A 25550-nucleotide genomic window follows, 5' to 3' on the forward strand; every position below is an offset into this window, starting at 1 on the left:
TCAGGGCATGCTCCCAACCCCACTCCTCCCTTATTCTTCAGTCCACTGGGTCAGAATCTATGCCAGGAGCATCTATGAAATGGCAGGAGCCCACACTGGATGGACATCAATCTGTCACCCACACACGGACACTTTAAACGCTCCCATTAACCTAACATGCATGCCATAGGGATGCCGTAGAAAAAGTTACATTGACATATGGAGGACATAAAAATTCCACACCTACAATGTCAACTCCAGGACGCCAGCTTCATGGGGTTTTAGCAATAACCTCTATGCCACTTTGCTGTACCAGCAAATGTGTACAAGAGAGTAGAATTTACTACTGGATACTCTGGGAAAATAAGCATCTATGCCAGAGAACTGTGAAGCATTATCAAGCCTCAGAAAAAGAATCGATTACACCCACACAACGCTTCTTCACCACCGTCCAAGAATGAAGACAGCTGTATCCTGAGTCTTAGCAGCTACGTGGCGCTGTGGTCAGTGAAAGACACCACCAATCCTGTCATCCATTTTCAATTCATCCCGAATCCAAGAACAGAGTCACAGCCTGGCCCAACCACAAGACAGGTATCAAACCTGGACAAGGGTATAAATCCATCATACGACACTTGCACTCTCGTGCAGAGCCAGTTTGAATTTACAATGAGAATAACCCGCCCCATCTTGGGATGGGACAGGAATACCAGAGCATCAGCTGGCAACTAGGAGAACACACAAACTCCTAAGAAGCAGTGAGCAGTAGGAAATGTGAACCCCAGATCTGTCTGTTCATTCTGTCCCACTTCGTGCAGGGGTCTGGACTACTACATCACAGAGTGCATGGTCCAAATGTAGAAAGTAAAATGAAAGTAAGCTGCAAGTTTTCAGAATGTGCGAGGAAAGCACGTGTACTTCATACACATGCAGGGAGAACATGCAGACAGTGATCAGAATTTACTCGTCAACCCTGGTGCCTTGAAGCAGCACCTCTAACCACTTTGCTTAAGAAGTTAAAATTATTCATCTGACCATACTGGGAGAAAAGAAGGAATGACTGGCTGGACAGTTTACCCAAGCATGATCCAGTCTAAGGGACAGTGGAGGGCAGATGGACAAATTCGGGGAGAAGGATGGCAACAGGGAAGAACATGTGGTTTCACTCTTACAGTTTATTTAATTTTCTGTTCATTTTTCTTTAGAATTTTATAAACAACTCATCATTCTCAGTGGTTGCCCTGGCAGTAATTGGCACAAGGCAGGAAACAGACCTGTCCAGAGTGCCAGTCTCTCACGGGGTACACTCTTGCACATAGTAACGCAGGGCCAGTTAATCTACTTAGCAATCCTTTTGGGTGACTTGGGATGAAAAGCAGCACAAGCACAGAAGAAACAGCGACCATGTACCCGGAATTGTGAATCCATGACACGGCAGTGCTACTTAATGTGCCATGTGACAATCTGAACAATACAACATAACATAATTCATAGGAAAGGGGCAACAAGGCAGAGAGATGGAGAGCCTGCTGCTGCGTAATCTGACAATTATTTACCTGGGCTTGGATTCCTCTCAGCTCAAATGGATGTGTTGCCACATCTGAGTCGGGGGGGTCCTGGGTTCATAGCTGCCCCCATCTACTGTTTAAGCATATGAAGTGGAGAGAGGCAGACCCTCACTGATAATGTAATAATAGTAATAATACAAGTTTAAACAATGTGTGAATATGTTTTATTTTGCTGTAATTTACTGTTTGGGGTTTCATTATTCTGTGTAATACGTGCCATACTGTATGTGACATGGTGTATGAGTGTGTGTTCATTTTAATTTATTTACTTAAGTGTTTACTTGTGTGTTTTCATGTATAGGTAGATGTACAGCATAAATGTGAGTGTGTATGTATATATTCATGAACACCCATGCACACTACATATGTATACTTGTCAGATTGTGTGCGAGTGCATATTCATATTTATTGGGAATACAGTACATTAAGACCGGCTATGTTATATGGGTTGGTGACGGTGGCACTGACCAGAAAGCAGGAGACAGAGCTGGAGGTGGCAGAGTTAAAGATGCTAAAATGTGCATTGGGTGTGATGAGGATGGATATAATTAGAAATGAGGACATTAGAGGGTCAGCTCAAGTTGGACGGTTGGGAGACAAAGTCAGTGAGGCAAGATGGCATTAGTCTGGACATGTGCAGAGGAGAGATGCTGGGTATATTAGGAGAAGGATACTAAGGACAGAGCTGCTAGGAAAGGGGAAAGGAGGAAGGCCTAATAGAAAGTTTATGGATGTGGTGAGAGAGGACATGCAGGTGATGGGTGTAACAGAGCAAGATGGAGAGGACAGAAAGATATGGAAGAAGAGGATCCGCTGTGGCAATCCCTAACGGGAGCAGCCAAAAAAAAGTAGAAGTAGAAGAAGAAGACAGTATATTATGTGTATGTTTATGTTAAGAAATGCGAGAACAGAAACAAAACAAGAGTTGGGGCATCAGGGCTGACCTTGTTTAATGTCCAGGTGGAAAGTAATAAAAGAATCTTTACAAAAAAAAAATTAAAAATGACTCTGCGTTGATGTGCTATAGCCTTCATCAAAGAGGGGTGTTCCAGTTGGAAGCTCGGTCCAGAATGCCGAGAATTTCCTCAGGTGGTTTATATGGAGGAGGAAATGGCAGGGGCAGAGCTGCTGGTGTTCAGAGCAGAAGTGACATCATTAGTACTCTGGATAGTTCTCCTCCGCTATAAAGCAAATGGAGTGTGGCTTTGCCTAGCATGTGTGTGTGTGTGTGTGTATACACTACATATATATATATATATATATATATATATATATATATATATATATATATATACACACACACTGTTTAATGCTGCCATTACAGGTTCCAACGCCCACAAAATCTGAACTGGAGTAAGTGATTACAGAATATTGATGGATGGATCTGTTATTATTTTATTTTTGCCTTTATTTATTGTTCTTTTTCTTTCTAAATCTGTGATATTGCATTTATGTTTTACTCATTTGTCAGTAGCAAAGTGGTGCAGTACTAAGCACTCCTGCTCCAAGGTTCAAGTCTTGCCTTGCACCCCTCTGCCTGGTGCCTGCCCACTTTGCCCTCATGCACCAGTTCCTTCTGTTTTCTGAAGACACATTTCCATCAATGGGTCCAGTATAAGTACGATGCCTTGCGATGGACTGGCACCCACTCCTCTTTGCTATAATGCTGCCTCCCTGAGACTACTTATCACATATGCAGATTCCAAAAATGGATGGACGTATACTTTCTGCTGCAGTTTATATAAACACGTGATGCCGCCTTTGTTTCTAATGTCTTGATTTTAAAGCTTTGTCAACACTCTTTGTCACTTCATGACTAACAAATTTACAATATGCAAACTTTTGAGGCAACTCATGCCCCTTCTTCTGGCAACATGTTTCTGGGGCCTGACTTGCCTCGAAAGCTTGAATGTTGTACATTTTTTAGTTGGCCAATAAAAGGTGTCATTTTGCTTGACTTCTCATTGCATCCATAATGGCTACCACAGTACAACACCCAACTACTATTACTCACTTCATGTCATAAAGTGCCTCTGAATCAAAGACGCAGGACTAATAGTTAACCATGGCAATGAGGTGAACTGCACAAACCAACCACTCTGCAACCTCCCGACATTTTCAAACAGCTTCACTCCTGGGGCACAGAGCATTGGATGTCCACTCTTGGGAGTGTCAAGCACAGCTTGGAGTGAGACAACATCCCTCCCCCACCATGAGACTGGGAGGGGCAGCTGTTGACCTTGTCACAGAGTGACTGGTCAATGAAAGTTGTGAACAAAGGCCTCTGGACAAGTGTCCACCTGAGAATGCATTCTGAGACCAGGATGTAAGATGTGCTCCTAGGGGGTGACCGGTCTTGGTGACAGTGTCCTGCTTCCAGGTCATTAGGTTTCTGTCCAGCTGCTCTGCATTTTTCTTTCAGTTCTTTTGGGATTTCACTAACCCACCATGCTGACCAGCGTTCCATCAGAGGGCACATTTCCATGTGATTCAGTTGATCATTTAAAGGGGCAGAGCCCAGAGGGTTTGCCTGGGTTGTGGAACTCAACTTTTCTGAGCAGGCTTCCTTATAGTTGGGTGGCCAGCAGCTTCAATTAGCCTGCTAGCTGTTTAATCCCCAGGATGAGATGTTCACTTGTTAATGAGGCTGTGGCTTCCAGCTGTTGAAAGGCAGTACTGAACCAGCCCCTCGGCCCGCTGTGTAGCCCTGACCCACATTAGTGGCATTCGTATTTGCTCTTCATCTCCTGTGCTGTTCAATGAAAATTGTTGTGTTATAAAAGAGAAGAAGAAGAGCTTTACTGTTTCCCCTTTTTTGGGGGTGGGGGGGTCCACATCCCATTTAAGATGCCACTTCTCCTTGGCGAGTTTTCTTTTGCTCTCATTTCTGGCAGAGTGTGTCCTTTCAGACAATCTTGTCCTCTGTGTGGTCACCTCACATCTGCAGTGGGAATTCTCTTTATTGCTGGGGACCATTTCACTAAAGGCCTTTTGAGTGTTCCCCTTTTGCCATTGGGGGGGGGGGTATTCTTTAGGGTTCCCCTTCCACTGTCACACCCAGACATGCTCCGTAGCCTGCTTCGACTGTGCCGCCCCTCCCCCCTGCAGAGACACGGGCGGCCAGATGCTCCCTCGCAGGGGGCCCTGGAACAATAAGCCTATCAGCTGTGTTTGGGGATTAGAGGAGTGCATTAAGAGCCAATCTCGGCTTCTAAATATAAGCAAATCTAGCAGCTTCAGGCCATTATTTCAACGAAAATAACACGTAAAGCCCATTGATTTGGGCTTTAATAGAGATCACCACTGCAGACCCTCAAAGCACCAGTTCAGCTTTCCCCCTGCCTGCCCGCAGTCCCAGCTTCACCGTGCTTTTTCTCTTCCAGATCCAGGGCCACCAGCTGGCATCAAGGCTGTTCCCTCATCAGCAAGCAGCGTAGTGGTGTCCTGGCTTCCTCCGACCAAGCCCAATGGCATCATCCGCAAATATACCATCTTCTGTTCCAGCCTGGGCTCCGGCCAGCCGGTAAGCAACATGCCAGTTTTCCCAGTCTTTCATGTTGTACCTACTAAATGCTCTCCCATTCTTCCCAGTCTTGTATCTCTATTAATCCCAGTCTCACAGATAGCATCTGTGGGAGTGTGCTGGGGAGGGGGGGGGGGGGTAACAGGCCATCCGTAAATTACTGCTTATTGAAAAGCACTATCTCAAATTCATTTCAATATCCATGTCTCATCGCGTCGCCATGACAACCTAATCTTTTCATCAGAGCGACTGGTTAAACCGCAGGGATCGGATATTGTTTGCTTGGCATCATGTCAAAAATAAAAGATAGAAAGATAAAAACCCACAACATTATCCTTCCACTCCCCTCCCCCAAGCACAGAACAGAATCCCCTCCCGAAGACCTCTGCTCTCCCCACCCAGCATATGTGCATCCCCCAGAAATTTACAACCCCACCAAAATCTCCACCTCCTAAATATGGGAGCCTCTGTGATTATTTCTAATCCTTAAAATATATGGGTCCTTCTGTAAGCCCCCAAAACTTGTCCATGTGGGCCACATTCACCCCAGATATTTGGCCAATGTCCTCTATGAAATTCCACCCGCAAGCATATAAAAACATCCTTTCAAACAATCTATTTTATTTATATATATACACACACACAGTATAGCATGTGTGTAATATTGTGACCAGCAGCAAGGAGGCAGACAAAACAATGAAAAAACTAGGGCTACCACCCTGGTCCCCCCATTAATTTATGAACTCAAAAGGGAAAACGTTGTAATAGAAACAGTCCCAGAGATTAAACAACACAGGATCAAAGTACCAAAATGACAACCAGTTATTCTGAACAAAAATCAAGTAATGCACGCCTCAGCACCTCTTTTTTTTCAGTGGTCCTCTCAATAATGGGCTTCCACTTTTCATGTCCTTGGGATTGAAAGGGGCGAGATCTCTGTTGGACTTTACAGCTGGGCTTGGTGGAACTCACTGGGCAGGTTTTATGAGCTGTAGAAAAAGGAAAGGAGACAATTAGCGACATTGCCCCCTCTCACCCAGGAGTGGTACTGCTTACCTTGGCACACATGCATGACACTAATATATGGTAAACAGTAGGGGGCGCTTCTGAGCCCCAAAACTCAGAATGCCCAATGCAGCCATAGGTTCAAATAATGGATTATTTGATCCAACAAGCACCTTGTACAATGAACACAGCCAATAATCATAAAAAAAGATCAAAACTCTTCCCTCTTCATCTGCCTTCTGCTGAGTGTCACCCACAGTCTCCCAACTATGACTCCTCAAGGTAAGGCAGTGGGTTCGTTTTATGCTGGCATGATTTGTGGAGAGCACTTCTGGGTTGTTCAGGAACTAAGTCGTCCCCCGACAGTGCCCCCTTGTGGTATCCAGGAAACCTGACGGGGCTACACTTCCAGACTCTGCTTCCCATGAACCCCTGCTCCTGGCCTCCAGCATCTGCTCATCCATCCGCTGGCACCTTCCATCTTGGCAAGAGGTCATGCCATCATCCAGCCAGGATGCCCATCTGTCCTCCATGGTACTTACAATATATATACTGTATATATATATATATATATATATATATATATATATATATATATATATATATATATATATACATTAGAACAATTATGATGAGCTCTGTCTAGGTACGTGTGTGTGTCACAGGTGTCTGGTCACATTTATAGGTAATCTAACTTAGACACCATTAAAATATCCGACTACGCCACCCAGTTTTATTAAGAGACTGGGAACTCTTGAAATTTACCAGTAATAGCACACAGGTTTCTTTAAATTGGGCGGTGAGTAAACACACAATGAAAGACACAACAGTAATTTAGAAAAAAGCAACAGTAAGTTCTATTGTACAAGACAATATAAGGTACATTAAAAAGATAAATGAACATAACAGAACCTAAACATATGAGGAATTAATGTCCTTTTTTTTAAAAGGAAAATACACAGTCCACACTCTAAAAGTCCGTAAAAATAAGAATTGTAGGATACAACCTTTAGTGGTGCAGAGTCCAGTTTGGGCACTGTGTTACCCCAACACTTAATTGTTCATGGATGCACTCTGTTACCCGGCAGAAGGCTGTGTCAAATTGTTGACTCCCTGTCAGCGTCTCTTTGTTGTTCCTTTTTCTTCCACTCTGGGCTCCTTGTGTGGCTGGGACCTAGGCACGCCTCATTCCTCATCTGTCAGCTTCGCTTGGTCCTCTCATGCGGCTTCCCTCTTTCGCTGGACCCACAACTGGCATCTCCTTGTGGAGCTGTCTCTTCCTCCCTGGAAGTATATGTTGCCGTCCTTGTGCCTCACGTCGTGCCAGCCAGGTACCCTTGTCTGCCTGCGAGCCCCTGTGCCCTGTCCGAGTGTCTTGGCAGCGTTTCCTGTGGATTCTCCCTCTCTTGCCTTCTGCTGGACAGCAGTTTATATTTACTTCACCCCTCTGTTGTCAGACCTGGACAAACAGTCTAATCAATGGCACCTCTAAATTGCCTGGGTTTAACAATTAATAAAAACATAAGTTAACAAAATGTATGGTTACCAAACATTAATAAGTTCAGATATGCTGATTAGGAACCAATATTTCCAAGCCAGGTAAATACAGACATTCTCTAAGGTCAGACTTCAAAGCAGTGATTCCCTTGCAGAATAGCAAATACCATTAATAGGTACAGATAGCCTTTTAACTTCTCACCCCCCAGTCCCCAACAGTGGGTGCCTAATGGAACCACCCAGTGCACAAAAAAAATGTAAAAGTGTTCCCCTCTGACATGTGTGTACACTAGGAGTTCCTATCTATTTAAGACAGGTTGAACTCTAAGTAATCAACTCATGTTTCTTATTTCATACATGAGTTGTCCATTTGGCCTGGTATAAAAATACACACCCAATCCCTTTCCCTCAGAGCAGCCTCTCCTCTTCAGATAGAGCTGCCTGTTTTGTCACTTTTTCCTCTCAGTGTTGCTTGTTGAACTGACCACTCTTATGGTGGAAGTGTTTTGCTAGGAAAACATAACAGTGGTCACCACTGCACTGGCCTGGTTTGGTGACTTTAGTCTAGTCATGTCAGGGCTTTGCTTTCCCGAGATGCACATCAATTTATCATTATTTACATACACCCATTGCCCAATGCGCAGAGTTATCAGTCATTAGCGTTACAGCAATTAACCTCATCCACTTGGCCTAAGTGGGTGTAAGAAAGTCACATCAAACAACAGAGTAGGTTGATAAGACCAACTTTCTTATTTTTAAAGCCTTATTTGATATTTTTATTGTCAGTTTTGATTGTTTTGACAATTCTTCCACATTTTGCCTTTTTTTCCCAAACCGTAACAACCAGACAGACACTTGTCCTTTTATTAAGGTGGATGGATAGAATATTAGCACAAATATGATCAGCACAGACTATGTATGTATGTGTGCATATACAGTATGTGTGTGTGTGTATATATATATATATATATATATATATATATATATATATATATACACACACTCATATATGTATCAATTACATTAGAACAACAATCATGAGCACTATATAATGTAATACATGTGAAAAATGTTCATTCCCCTATCTTAACTCCTTATTCTGAAAATGCGAGTCTCAGTAATCAGTACACACCAACAATTTAACTGCAACCATCACTCCTCCTCTTCTGAAATTCTGTCTTCCTAGAGTTGGCCATCCAGCTAAACTTTGTGATCAGGCAAGAAGGGCCTTGGTCAGTAGAGTGACCAAGAACCCTATGGTCAGTCTAACAGAGCTTCAGAAGTCCTCTGCTGAGGTGTCAGAAGGAGGGTTATCACAGCAGCACTCCATCAATCAGGAGATAGTTGTAGAGTGGCCAAATGGAAGTCACTTATGAGTGAAAGGCATATGGCAGTTTAAAGGACTCTGTTAGCATAAGGCAAACATTTCTCTTGTTTAGATCTGTAAGCTGTGCTTCTCCCCGTACCAACAAAGTGTGCCCCCATTTTTTTACCTATTTATTCCCGACATGTGTATCACCAGTCATCAGCATAGATCTCCTGCACACTAGCAGCTTTTCTCCTAGATATCTGTAGTGTACCTCCAAAATGTTCATTTGACAGTCCGTCCCTGTGCACCGCCAGAAATCTAAGCTTTCTCCCTTTTCTGGGTAGCTCTTTTCCTCAATCTAACATTTATGCATCTCCTCATGTACCCTCAGAAATCCCCACCCCCCCCAATCAGAAAATTTGTACTCCCAGAAATTAGTTTCTTATAGATTTTCAGAAGAAGAGGACTACCAATAATTCAGCAGTGAAGATGTGTGTCTTAGACATCTCTGGTCCCCAGTAACCTATACTGACTCTCTGAGTTTTTTAAGTCATACATCTGCACTGCTGTTTCTGAAAACCTCTACCCCCATTAAACTGCTCCCGACCTTTGAAAATCTGAATTCTGACTCATCTGTGCTACCACCCTATTCCTGAACGCTCAGAAATCATCACTGACCCTCTGAGAATCTCTGCCTATGGAAGTTTGGACCTGTAGTAAAATGTGCCATTGTCCTGAACCCTCACCCACAAGTCAGTGCTGTCCCTTCTGAAAACAAGTAACTTTAAAATTTAGCACTTGAACTCAGAAAACCTAAACCCTGAGTAAACTAAGCTACCATCCTGTACATTTTAAACCAAAACTTGCACACTGCCTACACATTTCTACCTCAAGAAATCTGTGCTACACCTCTGTAAATCTGAACCTCCGGAAAACTGTTGTATCACCCCGTTCAGGCTAGCCAAGACATCAGTAATGCGTCCCTTAAAACCTGCACTCCCAGAAAACTTCACTGAGAAAGTCTCAATCTGCAATAAATTGCGTTAGACTGTTAAGCTCTGCTAGCGGCAGTAACCCCTCTGAAAATATATACCCCTTAAAAATATCTTCCCCAACCCTCCTAGGACCTCTGGTAAAGTGTAACGATATTCTGAACACACAAACCCACAAGGCAGCACTGACCCCTCTAAACATACGCACCTTTAACAACGATTGTAAATGGATGATGAAGAACTACAAATTCACATTAACTCGTATGAAAATCCGTACCCCCTGAAATCTGTGCTCACTCTTATTAAATCTGGACTAGCAGTAAATTGGGATACCACCCTGTGCTGCCCATCTGAACATCTGTGTGCTCACCCTGGTCATGTAAAATGTTCTCTTCCTCAAAATCTGCACTGCCTGCAATTACAATCTGATAGCACAAGAAATCTGTGCTGTCCTTCTGCAAATCTTGACCTTGAGTAAACTGTCCACTGAAACTCTCTGAAAATAAGTACTCCCAAAAATCTCACCTCTCCCATGAAAATCTGGATTGCTCTCTTACTTTGTATGTGTTAACTCACAGTAATACATGTGCACACCAAAAATCTGTGCTAACACCTTTGAAATATCAGTGGCCCTAACTGTTCATCTGTGCCCACTTCATCAGTACGGTATCCCCTGCTTCAAAATTTAGAGTGGCTTGGGTTTCCTGTATTTGTATCCACAGCCTTCAGAAAATTAACTTTACCATCCAGGTATTTACACCCTTTGGGTACACACACCTCACTTCTACAAACCTGCAGCTCTTGTGGAATTTGTACCCCAGTATGCCAATGTACACACAACACTCCCCTCGACCTTCTGTAAAAGCCAAATTTCTCCTTGGGATATATAAAGTGTTATCTCTTAATATTTTAGACAGATGTGAGAGGCACTATACAGTGCATCCAGAAAGTATTCACAGCACATCACTGTTTCCACATTTTGTTATGTTACAGCCTTATTCCAAAATGGATTAAATTCATTTTTTTCCTCAAAATTCTACACACAACACCCCATAATGACAACGTGAAAAAAGTTTACTTGAGATTTTTGCAAATTTATTAAAAATAAAAAAATTGAGAAAGCACATGTACATAAGTATTCACAGCCTTTGCCATGAAGCTCGAAACTGAGCTCAGGTGCATCCTGTTTCCCCTGACCATCCTTGAGATGTTTCTGCAGCTTAATTGGAGTCCACCTGTGGTAAATTCAGTTGGTTGGACATGATTTGGAAAGGCACACACCTGTCTATATAAGGTCCCACAGTTGACAGTTCATGTCAGAGCACAAACCAAGCATGAAGTCAAAGGAATTGTCTGTAGACCTCCGAGACAGGATTGTCTCGAGGCACAAATCTGGGGAAGGTTACAGAAAAATTTCTGCTGCTTTGAAGGTCCCAATGAGCACAGTGGCCTCCATCATTCGTAAGTGTAAGAAGTTCGAAACCATCAGGACTCTTCCTAGAGCTGGCTGGCCATCTAAACTGAGCGATCGGGGGAGAAGGGCCTTAGTCAGGGAGGTGACCAAGAACCCGATGGTCACTGTGTCAGAGCTCCAGAGGTCCTCTGTGGAGAGAGGAGAACCTTCCAGAAGGACAACCATCTCTGCAGCAATCCACCAATCAGGCCTGTATGGTAGAGTGGCCAGACGGAAGCCACTCCTTAGTAAAAAGCACATGGCAGCCCGCCTGGAGTTTGCCAAAAGGCACCTGAAGGACTCTCAGACCATGAGAAAGAAAATTCTCTGGTCTGATGAGACAAAGATTGAACTCTTTGGTGTGAATGCCAGGCGTCACGTTTGGAGGAAACCTGGCACCATTCCTACAGTGAAGCATGGTGGTGGCAGCATCATGCTGTGGGGATGTTTTTCAGTGGCAGGAACTGGGAGACTAGTCAGGATAAAGGGAAAGATGACTGCAGCAATGTACAGAGACATCCTGGATGAAAACCTGCTCCAGAGCGCTCTTAACCTCAGACTGGGGCGACGGTTCATCTTTCAGCAGGACAACGACCCTAAGCACACAGCCAAGATATCAAAGGAGTGGCTTCAGGACAACTCTGTGAATGTCCTTGAGTGGCCCAGCCAGAGCCCAGACTTGAATCCGATTGAACATCTCTGGAGAGATCTTAAAATGGCTGTGCACCGACGCTTCCCATCCAGCCTGATGGAGCTTGAGAGGTGCTGCAAAGAGGAATGGGCGAAACTGGCCAAGGATAGGTGTACCAAGCTTGTGGCGTCATATTCAACAAGATTTGAGGCTGGAATTGCTGCCAAAGGTGCATCGACAAAGTATTGAGCAAAGGCTGTGAATACTTATGGACATGGGATTTCTCAGTTTTTTTATTTTTAATAAATTTGCAAAAACCTCAAGTAAACTTTTTTCATGTTGTCATTATGGGGTGTTGTGTGTAAAATTCTGAGGAAAAAAATTAATTTAATCCATTTTGGAATAAGGCTGTAACATAACAAAATGTGGAAAAAGTGATGCGCTGTGAATACTTTCCGGATGCATTGTATATGTATATATATATATATATATATATATATATATATATATATATAATATATATATATATATATATAAATATATATATAGGTAACCACCCATACAATCAGATTGTGACACAGACTTCGAATGCCGTGAATATATATATATATATATATATATATATATATATGTGTGTGTGTGTATATATATATATATATATATATGTGTGTGTGTATATATATGTATATATATATGCTTTCTTTCTATCTTTAACTTTAGTGTCCTTCTATCTATCTATTATATACAGTAGTGCCTTTCACATGTATCTGTCTATAATAGAATGCCTTTCTATCCATCTATCTACGGTGTATATCAGCGGTTCTCAACCTGTGGGGGGGCGCGAAGTAACAAAAAAGGGGGCGCGAATGTTGCCATATGTGACGTAATTTCGCTATTCGTAGGGAAATTTTAAACTTGTATCGGTGTATCGGCAGCCAAAAATATTGGAATAAATTTTATTAGGGTTTCAAAAAAATGTTAGGGGGCGCGAATAAAACTGTTATGAAAACTTGGGTCGCAAATACTTAAAGGTTGAGAAACGCTGGTGTATATATATTATATATTGCCTTCTTTTCTATCTTTAACTTTAGTGTATCTATCTATTTATAATATTGTGTCTTTCTCTCTGTCTTTAATTTAGAGATATAGTACCTTTCTTTCTTTTCTTTTTATAATATACTGTCTTTCACAATATTTCTTTTTTTCCATCTGTCTTTAACTTTAGTATCTACTGTATCTATCTATATATAATACTGTGCCTCCTAATTGTGTCTAAAAGTTCAGTAGCATGCCTTACCTCTGAGCTGAGCCACAGGGATGTCATGCCAGTCTGTATGTCATGCCAGTCTGTAGAGCTGTGCGCCAGGGCATCCCGTCATGATAACTGACCAGCAGTTTAACGTAATTTCCATGTTCTTCACAGGCACCCAGCGAGTATGAAACAAGCCCGGAACTGCTCTTCTATCGCATTGCTCACCTCACCCGTGGACAGCAGTACCTACTGTGGGTGGCTGCCGTCACATCTGCTGGAAGGGGCAACATTAGTGAGAAGGTGACCGTGGAGCCTGCTGGGAAGGGTGAGTCAGCCACACTCCAGTACCAAGGCAAGCGCAGTTCTCCCTCATTCGTGACATTAGGACTGACATTTGCTGGGTGGTTTTGTCTAATATAGGGCAGCAGAATGTCGAGTGAAGGCTCAGACACCAACTTGCTGGGTGGGGGGTGGATAATGTCTTACCTGGATTTAGCCAAAAATTGGATACACACAAATAGCTTGACCAAGAAATCCACTTGCAGCTGGAGATGAATATGCACTCATTGAGTTTATTCTGATAGAGCTTGACTAGCAAAACCAGACTTGACATGCACCCTGATTGTAATGTGACGTCCTAAGCAGGGCAGGAGTTGGATAGACATACAGAACTTTCACCCTCAGCTTGAAATGAGCACACACACATTTTGACAACCTGGTATGACAGTGTGACATCTTAAATACATTCGGTAAAGAACCCTGAGGCAGACAAACCCCCTCAGACCCTGCAGTCAAAATGCGTAACCTTGATATTAGGCTTCAGCTCAAACTGCGAAAACCCACAAAGAATTTATATGGAGGGCTACACTTCACTTACTCATCACACCTTGGTCACACTCATGCATATTGTGAGTCAGGCGTCAGACTGACCAGGTGAACATGGACAATTTGCAGTGTGGGTGCCTGACCAGGGGCCACTTTGAGGCCACTTTGGTCTGCTCTTGTAAGCCTCCCAGATTGCACTTACAGTAAGTTACTTGGTAGGTCAGTTGGGTGACATGACCTCAGCTGCTGCCAATGATTGGCTCGGAGGAGGGGGGGAGCTCTAAGCTCTCTCTCTATCTATCTCTTCTTGAAACCCAATAACCCCCCCCCCACACTCCCAGGGGCGTCATTCTTTCCAAAGAGAAGGTCTGTTCAAAGCTGACAGCACGGCTGTTGGACGAGGTTAATTATTTGGGGAACTCGTGCAGGCAAATTAACTGGGCAGTGATGTGTCTGAGCAAATAGACATGAGATTTGTAGCGAGAGGCGGCCGATCAATAGGCTGCGGACTCCAGCGAGCAGCTCAATGCGGCGCTCCGCTCTCCGCACTTAATAACGAGCTGTAAAAAGCCATTCGCCGAGAGGTGGTCCGCTCGATACCCTATTGAACAAAGACGGAACGGCACAACGGCATTAAGATATCAAGAAAGCTGTTTGTGTTTATTCTGCGACCCCCTGGCAGGAGCCCAGGATCTCTCATGGAGCCCACAACCCCCCGCCCCACTCACTTTCTTCTTTGTCCCAATCAGCTCCTGCCAAAATCATCTCGTTTGGAGGCACCGTCACAACACCCTGGATGAGGGATGTCCGCCTGCCCTGTACCTCCGTTGGTGAGCCTGGGCCGACAATCAAGTGGACCAAAGACAGGTGAGATCTGGGAGTGTAGAGGTAGGGGGCTTGAGGCTAGAGCCCATAAGTGGTGCCAGCTGCTCACTTTCATGTACCCTTGTATTGCAGTGAGGATTCGGCCATCCCAGTCACACTTGATGGACACCGGATAATTCTTGGCAACGGAACACTGGTTCTGCGCTCCGTTAAAGCAGAGGATTCTGGGTACTATACCTGTACAGCCACCAACACACTGGGATTTGACACCATTATTGTCAATCTGCTTGTCCAAGGTACAGTGAGCACATGTGTAGCAGCTGGTATGAAGTAGAAGAGAAGTTTTTATTAAATCTTGCCATTATTAACTAGTCTCTGTACCCCTCTGACCATAGTGCCTCCAGATCAGCCTCGCTTGACGGTGTCCACCACCTCCACTTCATCCATAACCCTGGCCTGGATTCCTGGCGACAATGGCGGCAGTTCCATTCGAGGTTAGTTGTCCAGTTGATATCCAGGGGACGGGGACTTTTTACTTTTGTAAATCCTGATAAATCAATCATCACCTGTGAAACTAGCAGGGGTGGGCCAATAGAAAGCGAGGACTGCCGAATGTGGTGCCACAGTGCCCTCTCATGGCAGTCCGGAGAACCAGCACATCCACAGAAAGATCCTGAGTCTCCACCGGAATCTGTTTGGTTTCATTTACATCAGACAAACATTTCATTGGCTTTATCACTGACATCAGTGAGCTTCTGCCTCCCTCTCTATTTTGCACCCCAACTTCCATCTTTGCTCTTTGTACTTCACATCATTCACTTTGTTATTCTAAATCTAATTTAGGGTCGTGGGGGGACTGGAGCCTGTCTCAGCAGCCCTCAATGGGATGCCAACTCATCACAGACAGACTCATGCACACACTCACTCAGGGACAGCATGGAATCACCAGTCAACCTGCACATCTTTGGGAAGTGAGGGGTAGGCTGGGGTGACCCAGAGAAAAACTCACAAGAAACAAATAAAAAAAAACAGAAATGACTTGAACCCAGAATGCTGGTTTCAGTGAAGGGGCAGAATTAACTAATAATTTCTCTGATCCTGATTATTCCAGGGCAGCCCTGAGGGATGCCAACCTTATTGAGCTTTGGGTGTAAAGTATGAGATTGAAAAGGGGGTACACATACACAGGCTCACACTTGTTTTATCCAAAGCAACTTTCAACATTTAAGATACAATTGGTTCCATTTCTTTTGTTTTTCTAATTGAAGCTCAGGCAGGGAAAGTGACTTGCTTATGGTCGCAAAGTGTCAGTAGTGGGATTTGAACCCATATTCTCAGGGTTTGAACTTCAAAGTCTAAAGCCTTAACCACTCTGCAAACACTGCCTGACGGCTTTAGGTTTGCCACACACTTACCAGTTAACCTCACCTGCATGTCTTTGGGATGTAAAAGGGCAAATGAAATAGCCTGAAGGAAGACACACAGGGAGAACATGGAAAATTTAGGATATTTAAAGCACCACTGCGCTATCATACTGCCTTAAGTGTAAAATACCATAGTACATAATAGTGAGGAGTTAACATAAACTATATTGAAATTTAAGTACAAATTTATTGTTCACACAATCAATACATACATATATACTATGCATACATACAAGTTCAAGGTCTTGTTTATTGTCATGGGTACAAAGTACATAATAGAGTGACATGCCTGGTGCCTCAGAGCAGTGACAACTATACAATGCTAACTGAGACACACACACACACACACGTACACATACCTTTCAACATATACAATGATGTACTATACTATATATATATATATATATATATATACAGTAATCCCTCACTTATCGCGGGAGATAGGTTCCAAGGCCGACCGCGATAACTGAATTTCCGCGAAGTAGGGACACCATATTTATTTAATTATTTAACGTGTATTTGGACGTTTTTAAACCCTCCCTGTATTGTTTACAACCCACCCTTTACTCTATTAATAACAGGGACAACTGCTAAGCAATATGAAATCGGTAGATAAATTTACACTTACTGTATAGCGAAGTACACGTAGCTATATATGACGTGATGAATATGCTGCGCAGTAAAAATGATGACGATGAAAGTGATGATCCCCTGAATGCAGTAGCAGGAGCACGTTAATGTTGAATGAGTGAGATGAGATGAGACTTCCTGGTTAATGCAGCGCTGCGTCGCTGAGCCAATCAGCAGCACACAGGAACTTAACTGCGTGCTTTGATTGGGTAGCTTCTCAGCCATCCACCAATAGCATCTCTTGTATGAAATCAACTGGGCAAACCAACTGAGGAAGCAAATACCAGAAGTAAAAAGAGTAATTGTCCGCAGAAACCCGCGAAGAAGCGAAAAATCTGCATTATATATTTAGATATGCTTACATATAAAATCCGCGAAGTCGTGAATCCGCGAAAAGTGAACCGCGAAGTGGCGAGGGATTACTGTATATATATATATATATATATATATATATATATGTGTATATATATATATATATATATATATATATATATATATATATGTATATGTATATGTATATGTATATGTATATGTATGTATAGACACACACATATAAATACATCAGTCTTATTAAGCCACTTATCTAGAACAATCATCAGGTATAAGGTAAGAACAACCCATTTACTGGGTTTACCAGCACATCACAGGGTTATCACACACACACATCAGGGCCATGTAGCAATGTCACTCTTTTTCATACCTTTCCTGACAATGTCAGTATTTATACTCGCTCACTCCCTTTCTTCTCCAAGGGTGCCTTTCATTCTCATACTTCACTGGAGGTCTTGACCAAGCTGTCTTCCTTCTCCTCTTCCTTCTCCTCCTCTCACTTCCAATTTCTTTCTTCAATATTATTGTTTTTTTTTTTTTAACAATATCTGAAGTATACACTCACATTCTTTCTCAGTCTGGTTGTGCAGTCTCACTCCATCTTTCACCCTAGTCCTGGTTCACTATTCTCAGGAATTCACCTGGTTTCCACTGTTTCACTTATTTCTCCCTCTGCTCACTTTTTCTCTCACTCTCTTCATCCAGGTTCACTCTGCTCAGAGTACCTCACTTTCTGAGCTCCTCCACACTCCACTGTGCTCCCCACATACAGTAGATTTCATATTTGCTTCCTCCTTGCTTCACTCCCCTAACTCCCTCGCTCCATCTTTCCTATCTTTCTCGCTTCTTTCTTTCTCCTCCTCCTCCTCCACTTTCAAAGAGTGCCCTTGTTCTGCGCCTGAGGCTGCACTTTGCAGATGCAAGGCTGCACTCTGGTCCAATTTGCAGCAACTCAGGGGCTGATGTGAGCCAGACTCGGAGGAGCTGTGAGGCGGCCGGGGGCTGAAAACGCGCACTCCCCCGAGACTTGTTAGGGAGGCAGGAGAAGGCGTGTGGGCGTCTGGTGAGCGAGGGTGGCGGTCCGCCACGTGGCTCTCTTTGATTTTCCTCTTCCAACATACACGTGTGGTGCCCACACTTCAGCCACGTCATAGCCAGTGGCAAGGGTGATCTATCTAGACTTTAGGCGTCACCCTGCCCGAGGTTCACACCCAGGGTGACCACCCAACTGAGTTAGTAACAGTCACTATTCGTGTCCACAGGCTTTGTTCTCCAGTACTCAGTAGACAACAGTGAGGAATGGAAGGATGTCTTTATCAGCTCCACTGAACGCTCCTTCAAGCTGGACAACCTGAAGTGTGGCACCTGGTACAAGGTGAAGCTGGCGGCCAAGAACAGTGTGGGCGCCGGGCGCATCAGTGAGATCATTGAGGCCAAGACCTTTGGTAGAGGTGAGCTGAGGTGGTGAGGTAGATGAAAACAAGGGGAGGAGGGGGGCCGCCTGCTGACCACTTTGTTCATCTGCCCACAGAGCCCTCATTCAACAAGGACCAGCAGCTCTTCACCCACATCAACTCAACACATGCCAGGCTAAACCTGCAGGGCTGGAACAGCGGCGGCTGCCCCATCAGCACTATCCTACTAGAGTATCGACAGCAGGGCACATGGGCGTGGCACTCACTGCGCACAAACACCTCGGGTGACGTCTTCTTGTCCGAGCTGCGGGAGGCTTCGTGGTACGAGCTGAAGATGAAGGCATGCAACAGCGCTGGCTGTGGCAATGAGAGCGCTCAGTTTGCCACGCTGGACTACGATGGTAGTAAGTGTCTGTCATTGGTCTGTGCCACCCACTCCTGTCCCAGAAGTGCATGCTTCATCAGGCAGTGAGGACAAACATCACAGTTGGCCGTCATGTTGTGACAGCTCCTGTTTGGCTGGGGGGGCGGGCGGCACAGTGCACGGTGGGTCATTGGTCTGTGACATGATGTGCCGTGACGGAGCTGCTGCAAAGTGCCCTATATTTGAGCGCCATCATTATTGCATTAGCACTGCGGTCAACCAGGCCACTGGGCACATGCTGCACAGCCTCCCGAAAAGAGCAGGTCCAGCCAGGGGCGAGCGAGATGAGCTGGGCGCCACGTCAGTGCCCTCATGACCTTTCACCCTCTCTCCCCTCCCAACCACAGGCACGATTCCTCCAATCAAGTCGGCACAGGGGGAAGGGGACGACGTCAAGAAGCTCTTCAGCATCGGCTGTCCGGTTATCCTAGCCACTCTAGGGGTGGCCCTCCTCTTCATCATCCGCAAGAAGCGCAAGGAGAAGAGGCTGAAGAGACTGCGAGGTGAGGGCGGCCATGTGCACACACTTGTACGCACAAATCTACAAAGAGTGGATGGACACACAGAGCTGAAGAGTGAATACACACAGAGTATATGTATGCCCATGCATATGCCACACATACCGGGGCAAATGCAGAGCCAGTGCTCACACGTGAACATGTTTCCCCCAACACGCAGATGCAGAGTGAATGTAACATGCCGTAATATAACATAGTCCATGCCGCTTAATCTAATTCAGGGTCACGTGGCAATGGAGTTACTGTGTACATGCGCAAATAAAGCCAAAGCTCTTATACGCACGTACACTCAGCAAGTAACTGCAAACAAACACACATGGATACAAATGCACGCCCACACACAAACACACGCAAGCTGACAGTTAATGTACAAACACCTACACACCCCTTCACAGAGAGGTACTGCACACCCACACTCACATTCCAGTTAGCAGTGTTAATGCACATACTGTTTGCGCGCACAGAGTGAACAAACAAACACACAGTATGAATGCACGCAGGAGCTTCTGAATGCACACACACACACACATAAAGTAGCTATGCAAGCATTCTTAGAGAGAACACACTAACACACACCCTGTCGTGGAACCCAGAGATGGACATAAAAGCGAGTGAACAGACAAGATGCAGCATTCCGAGCAGCAGTGTACACAAGTTTGCTCACAGTGACATACATTTAACATCTATATGCTCCCATTGGGTGAGATTATTCGTCGATATGGGCTGAGCTTCCACTGCTGTGTCGATGACACACAACTTTATGGAAGTGTTGATGCAACTGCAATATCTTCACCTGTTGCACTGACTGACTGCATTTGGGAAATCAATCATTGGATGACAGCTAATTTTTTACAACTCAATCCTGATAAAACAGAAATCTTATTAGTTGGTACCAAATCTGTCCTCTCTACCCTTCGTGGGCAAAAAATTGACGTTGATCCTGGTTGAACCCTCAGCATCAGTCTATAATTTGGGTGTCATTTTTGATCAGCTTCTTACATTCCAACTACATATTAGCTCAATCGTACAGACAGCTTTTCTTCATCTTCGTAACTTTGCTCATCTGCATTCTTTCCTCAGTGTGAAGAATACTGAAACATTCATTCACGCTTTCATCACCACCCGTCTGGACTATTGCAATGCATTGTTTTATGGCCTCCCAACTAAATATATTAATAGATTACAGTATGTTCAGAATTCTGCTGCTCGTTTACTTATACACACTAAAAAATCTGCTCACATCACTCCTGTCCTCGATGATTTGCATTGGTTACCAGTTTCTTCAAGAATCAAATATAAACTTATTCTTCTCACATTTAAAGCCCTTCATGGTTTAGCCCCTCATTATCTGTCTGAGCTGCTGCTTCCTTACACTCCTGCCCGTGCATTAAGATCATCGGACGCTCACTCACTCACTGTACGTAAATACAGGTTAGGAACTATGGGTGGCAGAGCTTTCAGTGTAATAGCCCCTAAAATTTGGAATGCTCTTCCTCCGAGGAAAAATCTATTATTCATTCCAAACTCCTGTTAAAAACACATCTCTTCAATGAGTATTATTCATTTTCTTGTATGTAATGTCTGCTGTCTTGTTAATGTGTTTATTGAATTGTAAAGTTTCCTTGAGTGCATGAAAGGCACTACATAAATAAAACTTCTTATTATTATACATGGAAAGAACACACAGACGTGTATCTTGATATAAGGTACACATTCTGCATATAAAGCGCACACACACATAACCTACACTGACTTGCTCACATAAAGTTGATGTCTCGTTTATGTTTGATGGCCAAGTACTCTGTGACTTGTTTTTATTTTTATTGCAATGTCGTGGTCTTACTGTAAAACCTGCTGATAAACCAAATTTCCCATTTGGACAATACTGTATAATTGAATTGAACTGAAGTTCATCAAGGTCTCTAGTGCTCCCTGGTGGTCACCTGTTGAAGTGGCTGTCCCTCCACACTCCCCTTTTGTACACAGCTGCACACACACGCTCAAAATTGCTGTCGTTTATTTTTATTATTTTGCTTTTCTTTCCAGATGCCAAAAGCCTGGCAGAGATGCTCATCAGGTGAGTGTGGCTTGTCGGACTGACCAGTGACCCCTGATACCCTGGGTGTCTGGCCTCACTACTGTTGATTGAACATTTTCTGTCTTTTTTTATCTCATTGTTTCTGGAGCAGCAAAAACAACCGCAGCTTCGACACGCCTGTGAAGGGCCCGCCTCAGGGGCCTCGACTGCACATTGACATCCCACGGGTGCAGCTGTTGATTGAAGACAAGGAGGGCATCAAACAGCTGGGTGAGTACCGAGCCACGGCTCCAGTCATAACACAGGCAGGAGAATGGCTCCTAAAGCATCTCCTTTCATTTCCTGCAGGTGAAGACAAAGCTACCCTCCCTGTGACGGACACAGAGTTCAGCCAATCGGTGAACCCACAGAGCTTCTGCACGGGCGTCTCCTTGCATCACCCTGCCCTCATTCAGAACACGGGACCCCTGATTGATATGTCCGACATCCGGCCTGGAACCAGTAAGTTTTCCAGGGTTTACTGGGCTCAAAGTTACTGGAGTGAGGTGTACGTCACATCAGAAGTGAAGTGGTCTCCAAAATGGTCAGGAGTGCCACAGTGGATACTCTCTCTGAGTGCTTTACATTAGGAGACGCTGTGTTACATTACACTGGAGCTGTGTCACACTGGGGTTGACTTAAATTGAGTGTGTGACACACCTATGGTTGCCTTCCACCACAGGTTAGTTTGATCAGATCGTGTTACCCTTAGGTCACCTTGTATTGTGTCACACTGGGGACACGTCAAATGGAGGGTTTGTTATAATAAACGTTGTAGTGCAGGTTAGTTTGATTGGGTTGTGTCACACAGAGAGTGTGTTAAACTGACCATCAATTACAGTAAAGTTATGAGATGACGGTGGTGGTCTGGCACTACTGAATCGTTTCCCTTAGTTGTGCCACACTAAACACGAGTTCAAGTGTGTGATTAGTGGTGTGTTACACTTTATGATGAGTTAAACCACTTTATGTTATGCTAGGCCTGAGTTACACCGAGTGCTGTGGTGTGCTAAAGGTGCATTCCGCTATGGCACGTGTGTGTGTGTGTGTGTGTGTGTGTGTGTGTGTGTGTGTGTGTGTGTGTGTGTTTGCACACACCAAATGCCCATCCCTACATCTCTAACTCCACTCAGTAAGCTCACCTTAATAGGTGGGCACAGATCTCTGTGGATTTTTTGTCAGTGTGCAGGTTCAAGCTGGTTGGCTGCACATTTTTCTATTGTAAGTGGTCACCCAAGCAGTTTCCGAGGGTCTAAGTCTTTAGAGTCCTGCTGCTTCCTGTTTGTGAGACATGGATGCTATCCAGTGACTGGAGATGAAGACTGGACTCCTTCAGTACCATTGTTTCTTCAGAGAATCTTTAGGTACTGCTGGTTTAACTTTGTGTTGCTGATGGAGTCCCGAATGAAGCACATTACCTGCACTGTGAGGGAGCGTCAGTTATGGCACTACAGCCATGTGGAACGATTCCCCGAGAGTGATCCAGCTCGCAGGACCCTCATTATTGAGGACCCAAGTGGATGGACCAGGCCAAGGGGGATACCCACGTGGCAGATAGATGGCCATTTCTGGTCCAGTGGGACTGGACCGTATCCCTGCCTGGGGGGTTTTGTCATGTGGTGGGTGGGGCAACGCACTGTACCAATGCATGGTCCCTGACCTGACCTAAGTAGATCCTAAGATGTCCTCTTTCAGGCAGATATGAGCTACGAGGAGGTGTCTCTGCAGGGAGGTCACCATTCTGACAGCCCACATTTCCTCTCTCCCACCAGACCCAGTGTCAAGAAAGAGCACCAAGTCAGCCCACAGCACACGAAATCGCTACTCCAGCCAGTGGACGTTGACCAAATGCCAGGCCTCCACACCTGCACGGACGCTGACCTCTGATTGGAGGACCGTGGGTTCACAGCATGGCATAACTGTGACAGAGAGCGACAGCTACAGCGCCAGCTTGTCCCAGGACACAGGTAAAGTTTATCAAGACCCATGTTGCCCTTGTCCAACCAGGCAGTAGCCCTGATCCCACCTGCTCCCTCTCCTTCCAGATAAAGGTCGGAACAGTATGGTGTCCACAGAGAGCGCTTCGTCCACCTATGAGGAGCTGGCACGTGCCTATGAGCACGCCAAGCTGGAAGAGCAGCTGCAGCACGCAAAGTTTGAGATCACAGAATGCTTCATTTCGGACAGCTCGTCTGATCAGATGACAACGGGGACCAATGAGAACGCAGACAGCATGACCTCCATGAGCACACCATCCGAACCAGGCATCTGTCGCTTTACTGCCTCGCCACCCAAACCGCAGGACCATGATCGGGGCAAAAACGTGGCAGTTCCAATCCCACACCGAGCTAACAAGAGTGAGTGACAGCAGCAGTTAGGTCATTGTGAAAGGCACTATATAAACACAATACAGGCTGACCTCCTTTCTCTCTCTCTCTCTCTCTCTCTATTCCTCTTAGGTGATTATTGCAACCTGCCCCTCTATATGAAGACAGACCCGTTTTTCCGCAAGCCAGAACTCCATGACCCATGCCCGGTGGTGCCACCCCGCGAGGCCTCCATCCGCAGCCTGGCTACACGAGCTTATCACACGCAGGCGGCACGTCACATGACTCTGGACCCGGGCACCAGCAAGCATGCCCTGAGTCTGGCACATGCCATGGGAGCAGGCAGCGCCAGCACAGCCACCTTACCTCAACGGACTCTCACCATGCCTGGCTCCTCCGCACTGAACAGTAGCAATGCCACCGTGGCTGCCACTCCTGGCAATCCCACCTCTGCCACCAAAACGGGAGGTTCCAGAGACTCGCTCTTAGAGGGCAGCGCGGCAGGCCTGGGAAGAGCCCAGAAGCAGGGGGCAGGAGCCTACTCCAAATCCTACACTCTAGTGTGAGGTTGGCGCCTTCCTTGCCTGCCCCCCACATCGCCCAGCCGCCCGTTCCCCTATGCCCCCCTTCCACCCGTGCGCCCAACCCCCCCCCCCCCCCCATCCCCAGGGACGTGCCACGCTCTGAAGACAGCACGGCCCTCACTCTTTCAATATTTCAGAGATACTTGTGTACATAAGGACCTATTTTCTAGAAATAAGAACTATTTTCATCTTTCGAACAATCCAGGGCACAAGAAGCGTTCACGTTTTCACGGTGACCAGGGCAGCACCAGGGAAGCGGCTCCTCGCCTTTTTGTTTTGCTTTTTTTCTTTTTCTTTCTTTCTTTTTTATTTTGTTTTTTCATTTTCTAGATTTCTTCTTTGGTTTTTATCTTGTTTTGTTGTTTTCTGCAGACTTTTGGAGGAGGGGCTTATGCATGCAGAATATTTTACTGGTGAAATAAGAACAAAGTGAAGCAACCCTCAATCTTCTGCAATGGTGCGTCAATTTGCAACTGCTTGTGTTCAACTCTACCTTTTTCTATGAAAAATAAGAAACCCAACGCCATGTGCAATAAAAATTATCTTTCTAAGAGCCGCACGTCTCTTTTGTGACCGTGCCCGCAGCAGCAACCCTTGGACGTGGGCCAGGGGCTCATGATAGGGTGGGCAGGGGTAGTCATCCTGTTGTAAGGCAAACTCTCAACATGACTGGGGAAAGGGCATAGAATAGGGGGCCCTCTATGGGTCTGACAGGTGGGGGGGGGGGGGTGGAGGGTCTCTCCATAAACCATGGAGATGACGAGAAGCTCTCCGTGGGTCAGAAGGTGTAGAGTAAGGGGTCATCTAGGGGTTTGGCAGGTGGAAGGGTGGCAGAGGGTCTCTCCATAGACCATGGAGATGAAAAGGAGTTCTCTGTCACACAGAGGGTGTAGAGTAGTGGGACCTCTAAGTTGTTGAGGGTCTTTCCATAGATCATGGGGATAATGAGGAGCTCTCAGTCA

The 25550-nt window shown here is 45.1% G+C and overlaps 1 protein-coding gene across 1 annotated transcript in view; it reads left to right on the forward strand.

Annotated features, from left to right (window-relative positions):
- Positions 1-25141, forward strand: part of LOC114656893 (cell adhesion molecule DSCAML1) — a 111324-nt gene extending 86183 nt beyond the window's left edge. Inside the window, 14 exon segments of the mRNA XM_028808491.2 lie at positions 4931-5070; positions 13381-13534; positions 14784-14901; positions 14992-15155; positions 15255-15353; positions 18506-18694; positions 18775-19062; positions 19430-19585; positions 21647-21677; positions 21790-21908; positions 21987-22139; positions 23450-23644; positions 23723-24034; positions 24137-25141. Of these exon segments, the coding sequence (XP_028664324.1) occupies positions 4931-5070; positions 13381-13534; positions 14784-14901; positions 14992-15155; positions 15255-15353; positions 18506-18694; positions 18775-19062; positions 19430-19585; positions 21647-21677; positions 21790-21908; positions 21987-22139; positions 23450-23644; positions 23723-24034; positions 24137-24570 (2552 nt within the window). The 3' untranslated portion in view covers positions 24571-25141.
- Positions 25142-25550: the final 409 nt, after the last annotated feature.

This window comes from Erpetoichthys calabaricus, chromosome 9, assembly GCF_900747795.2.
Source record: "Erpetoichthys calabaricus chromosome 9, fErpCal1.3, whole genome shotgun sequence".
NCBI lineage: Eukaryota > Metazoa > Chordata > Cladistia > Polypteriformes > Polypteridae > Erpetoichthys > Erpetoichthys calabaricus.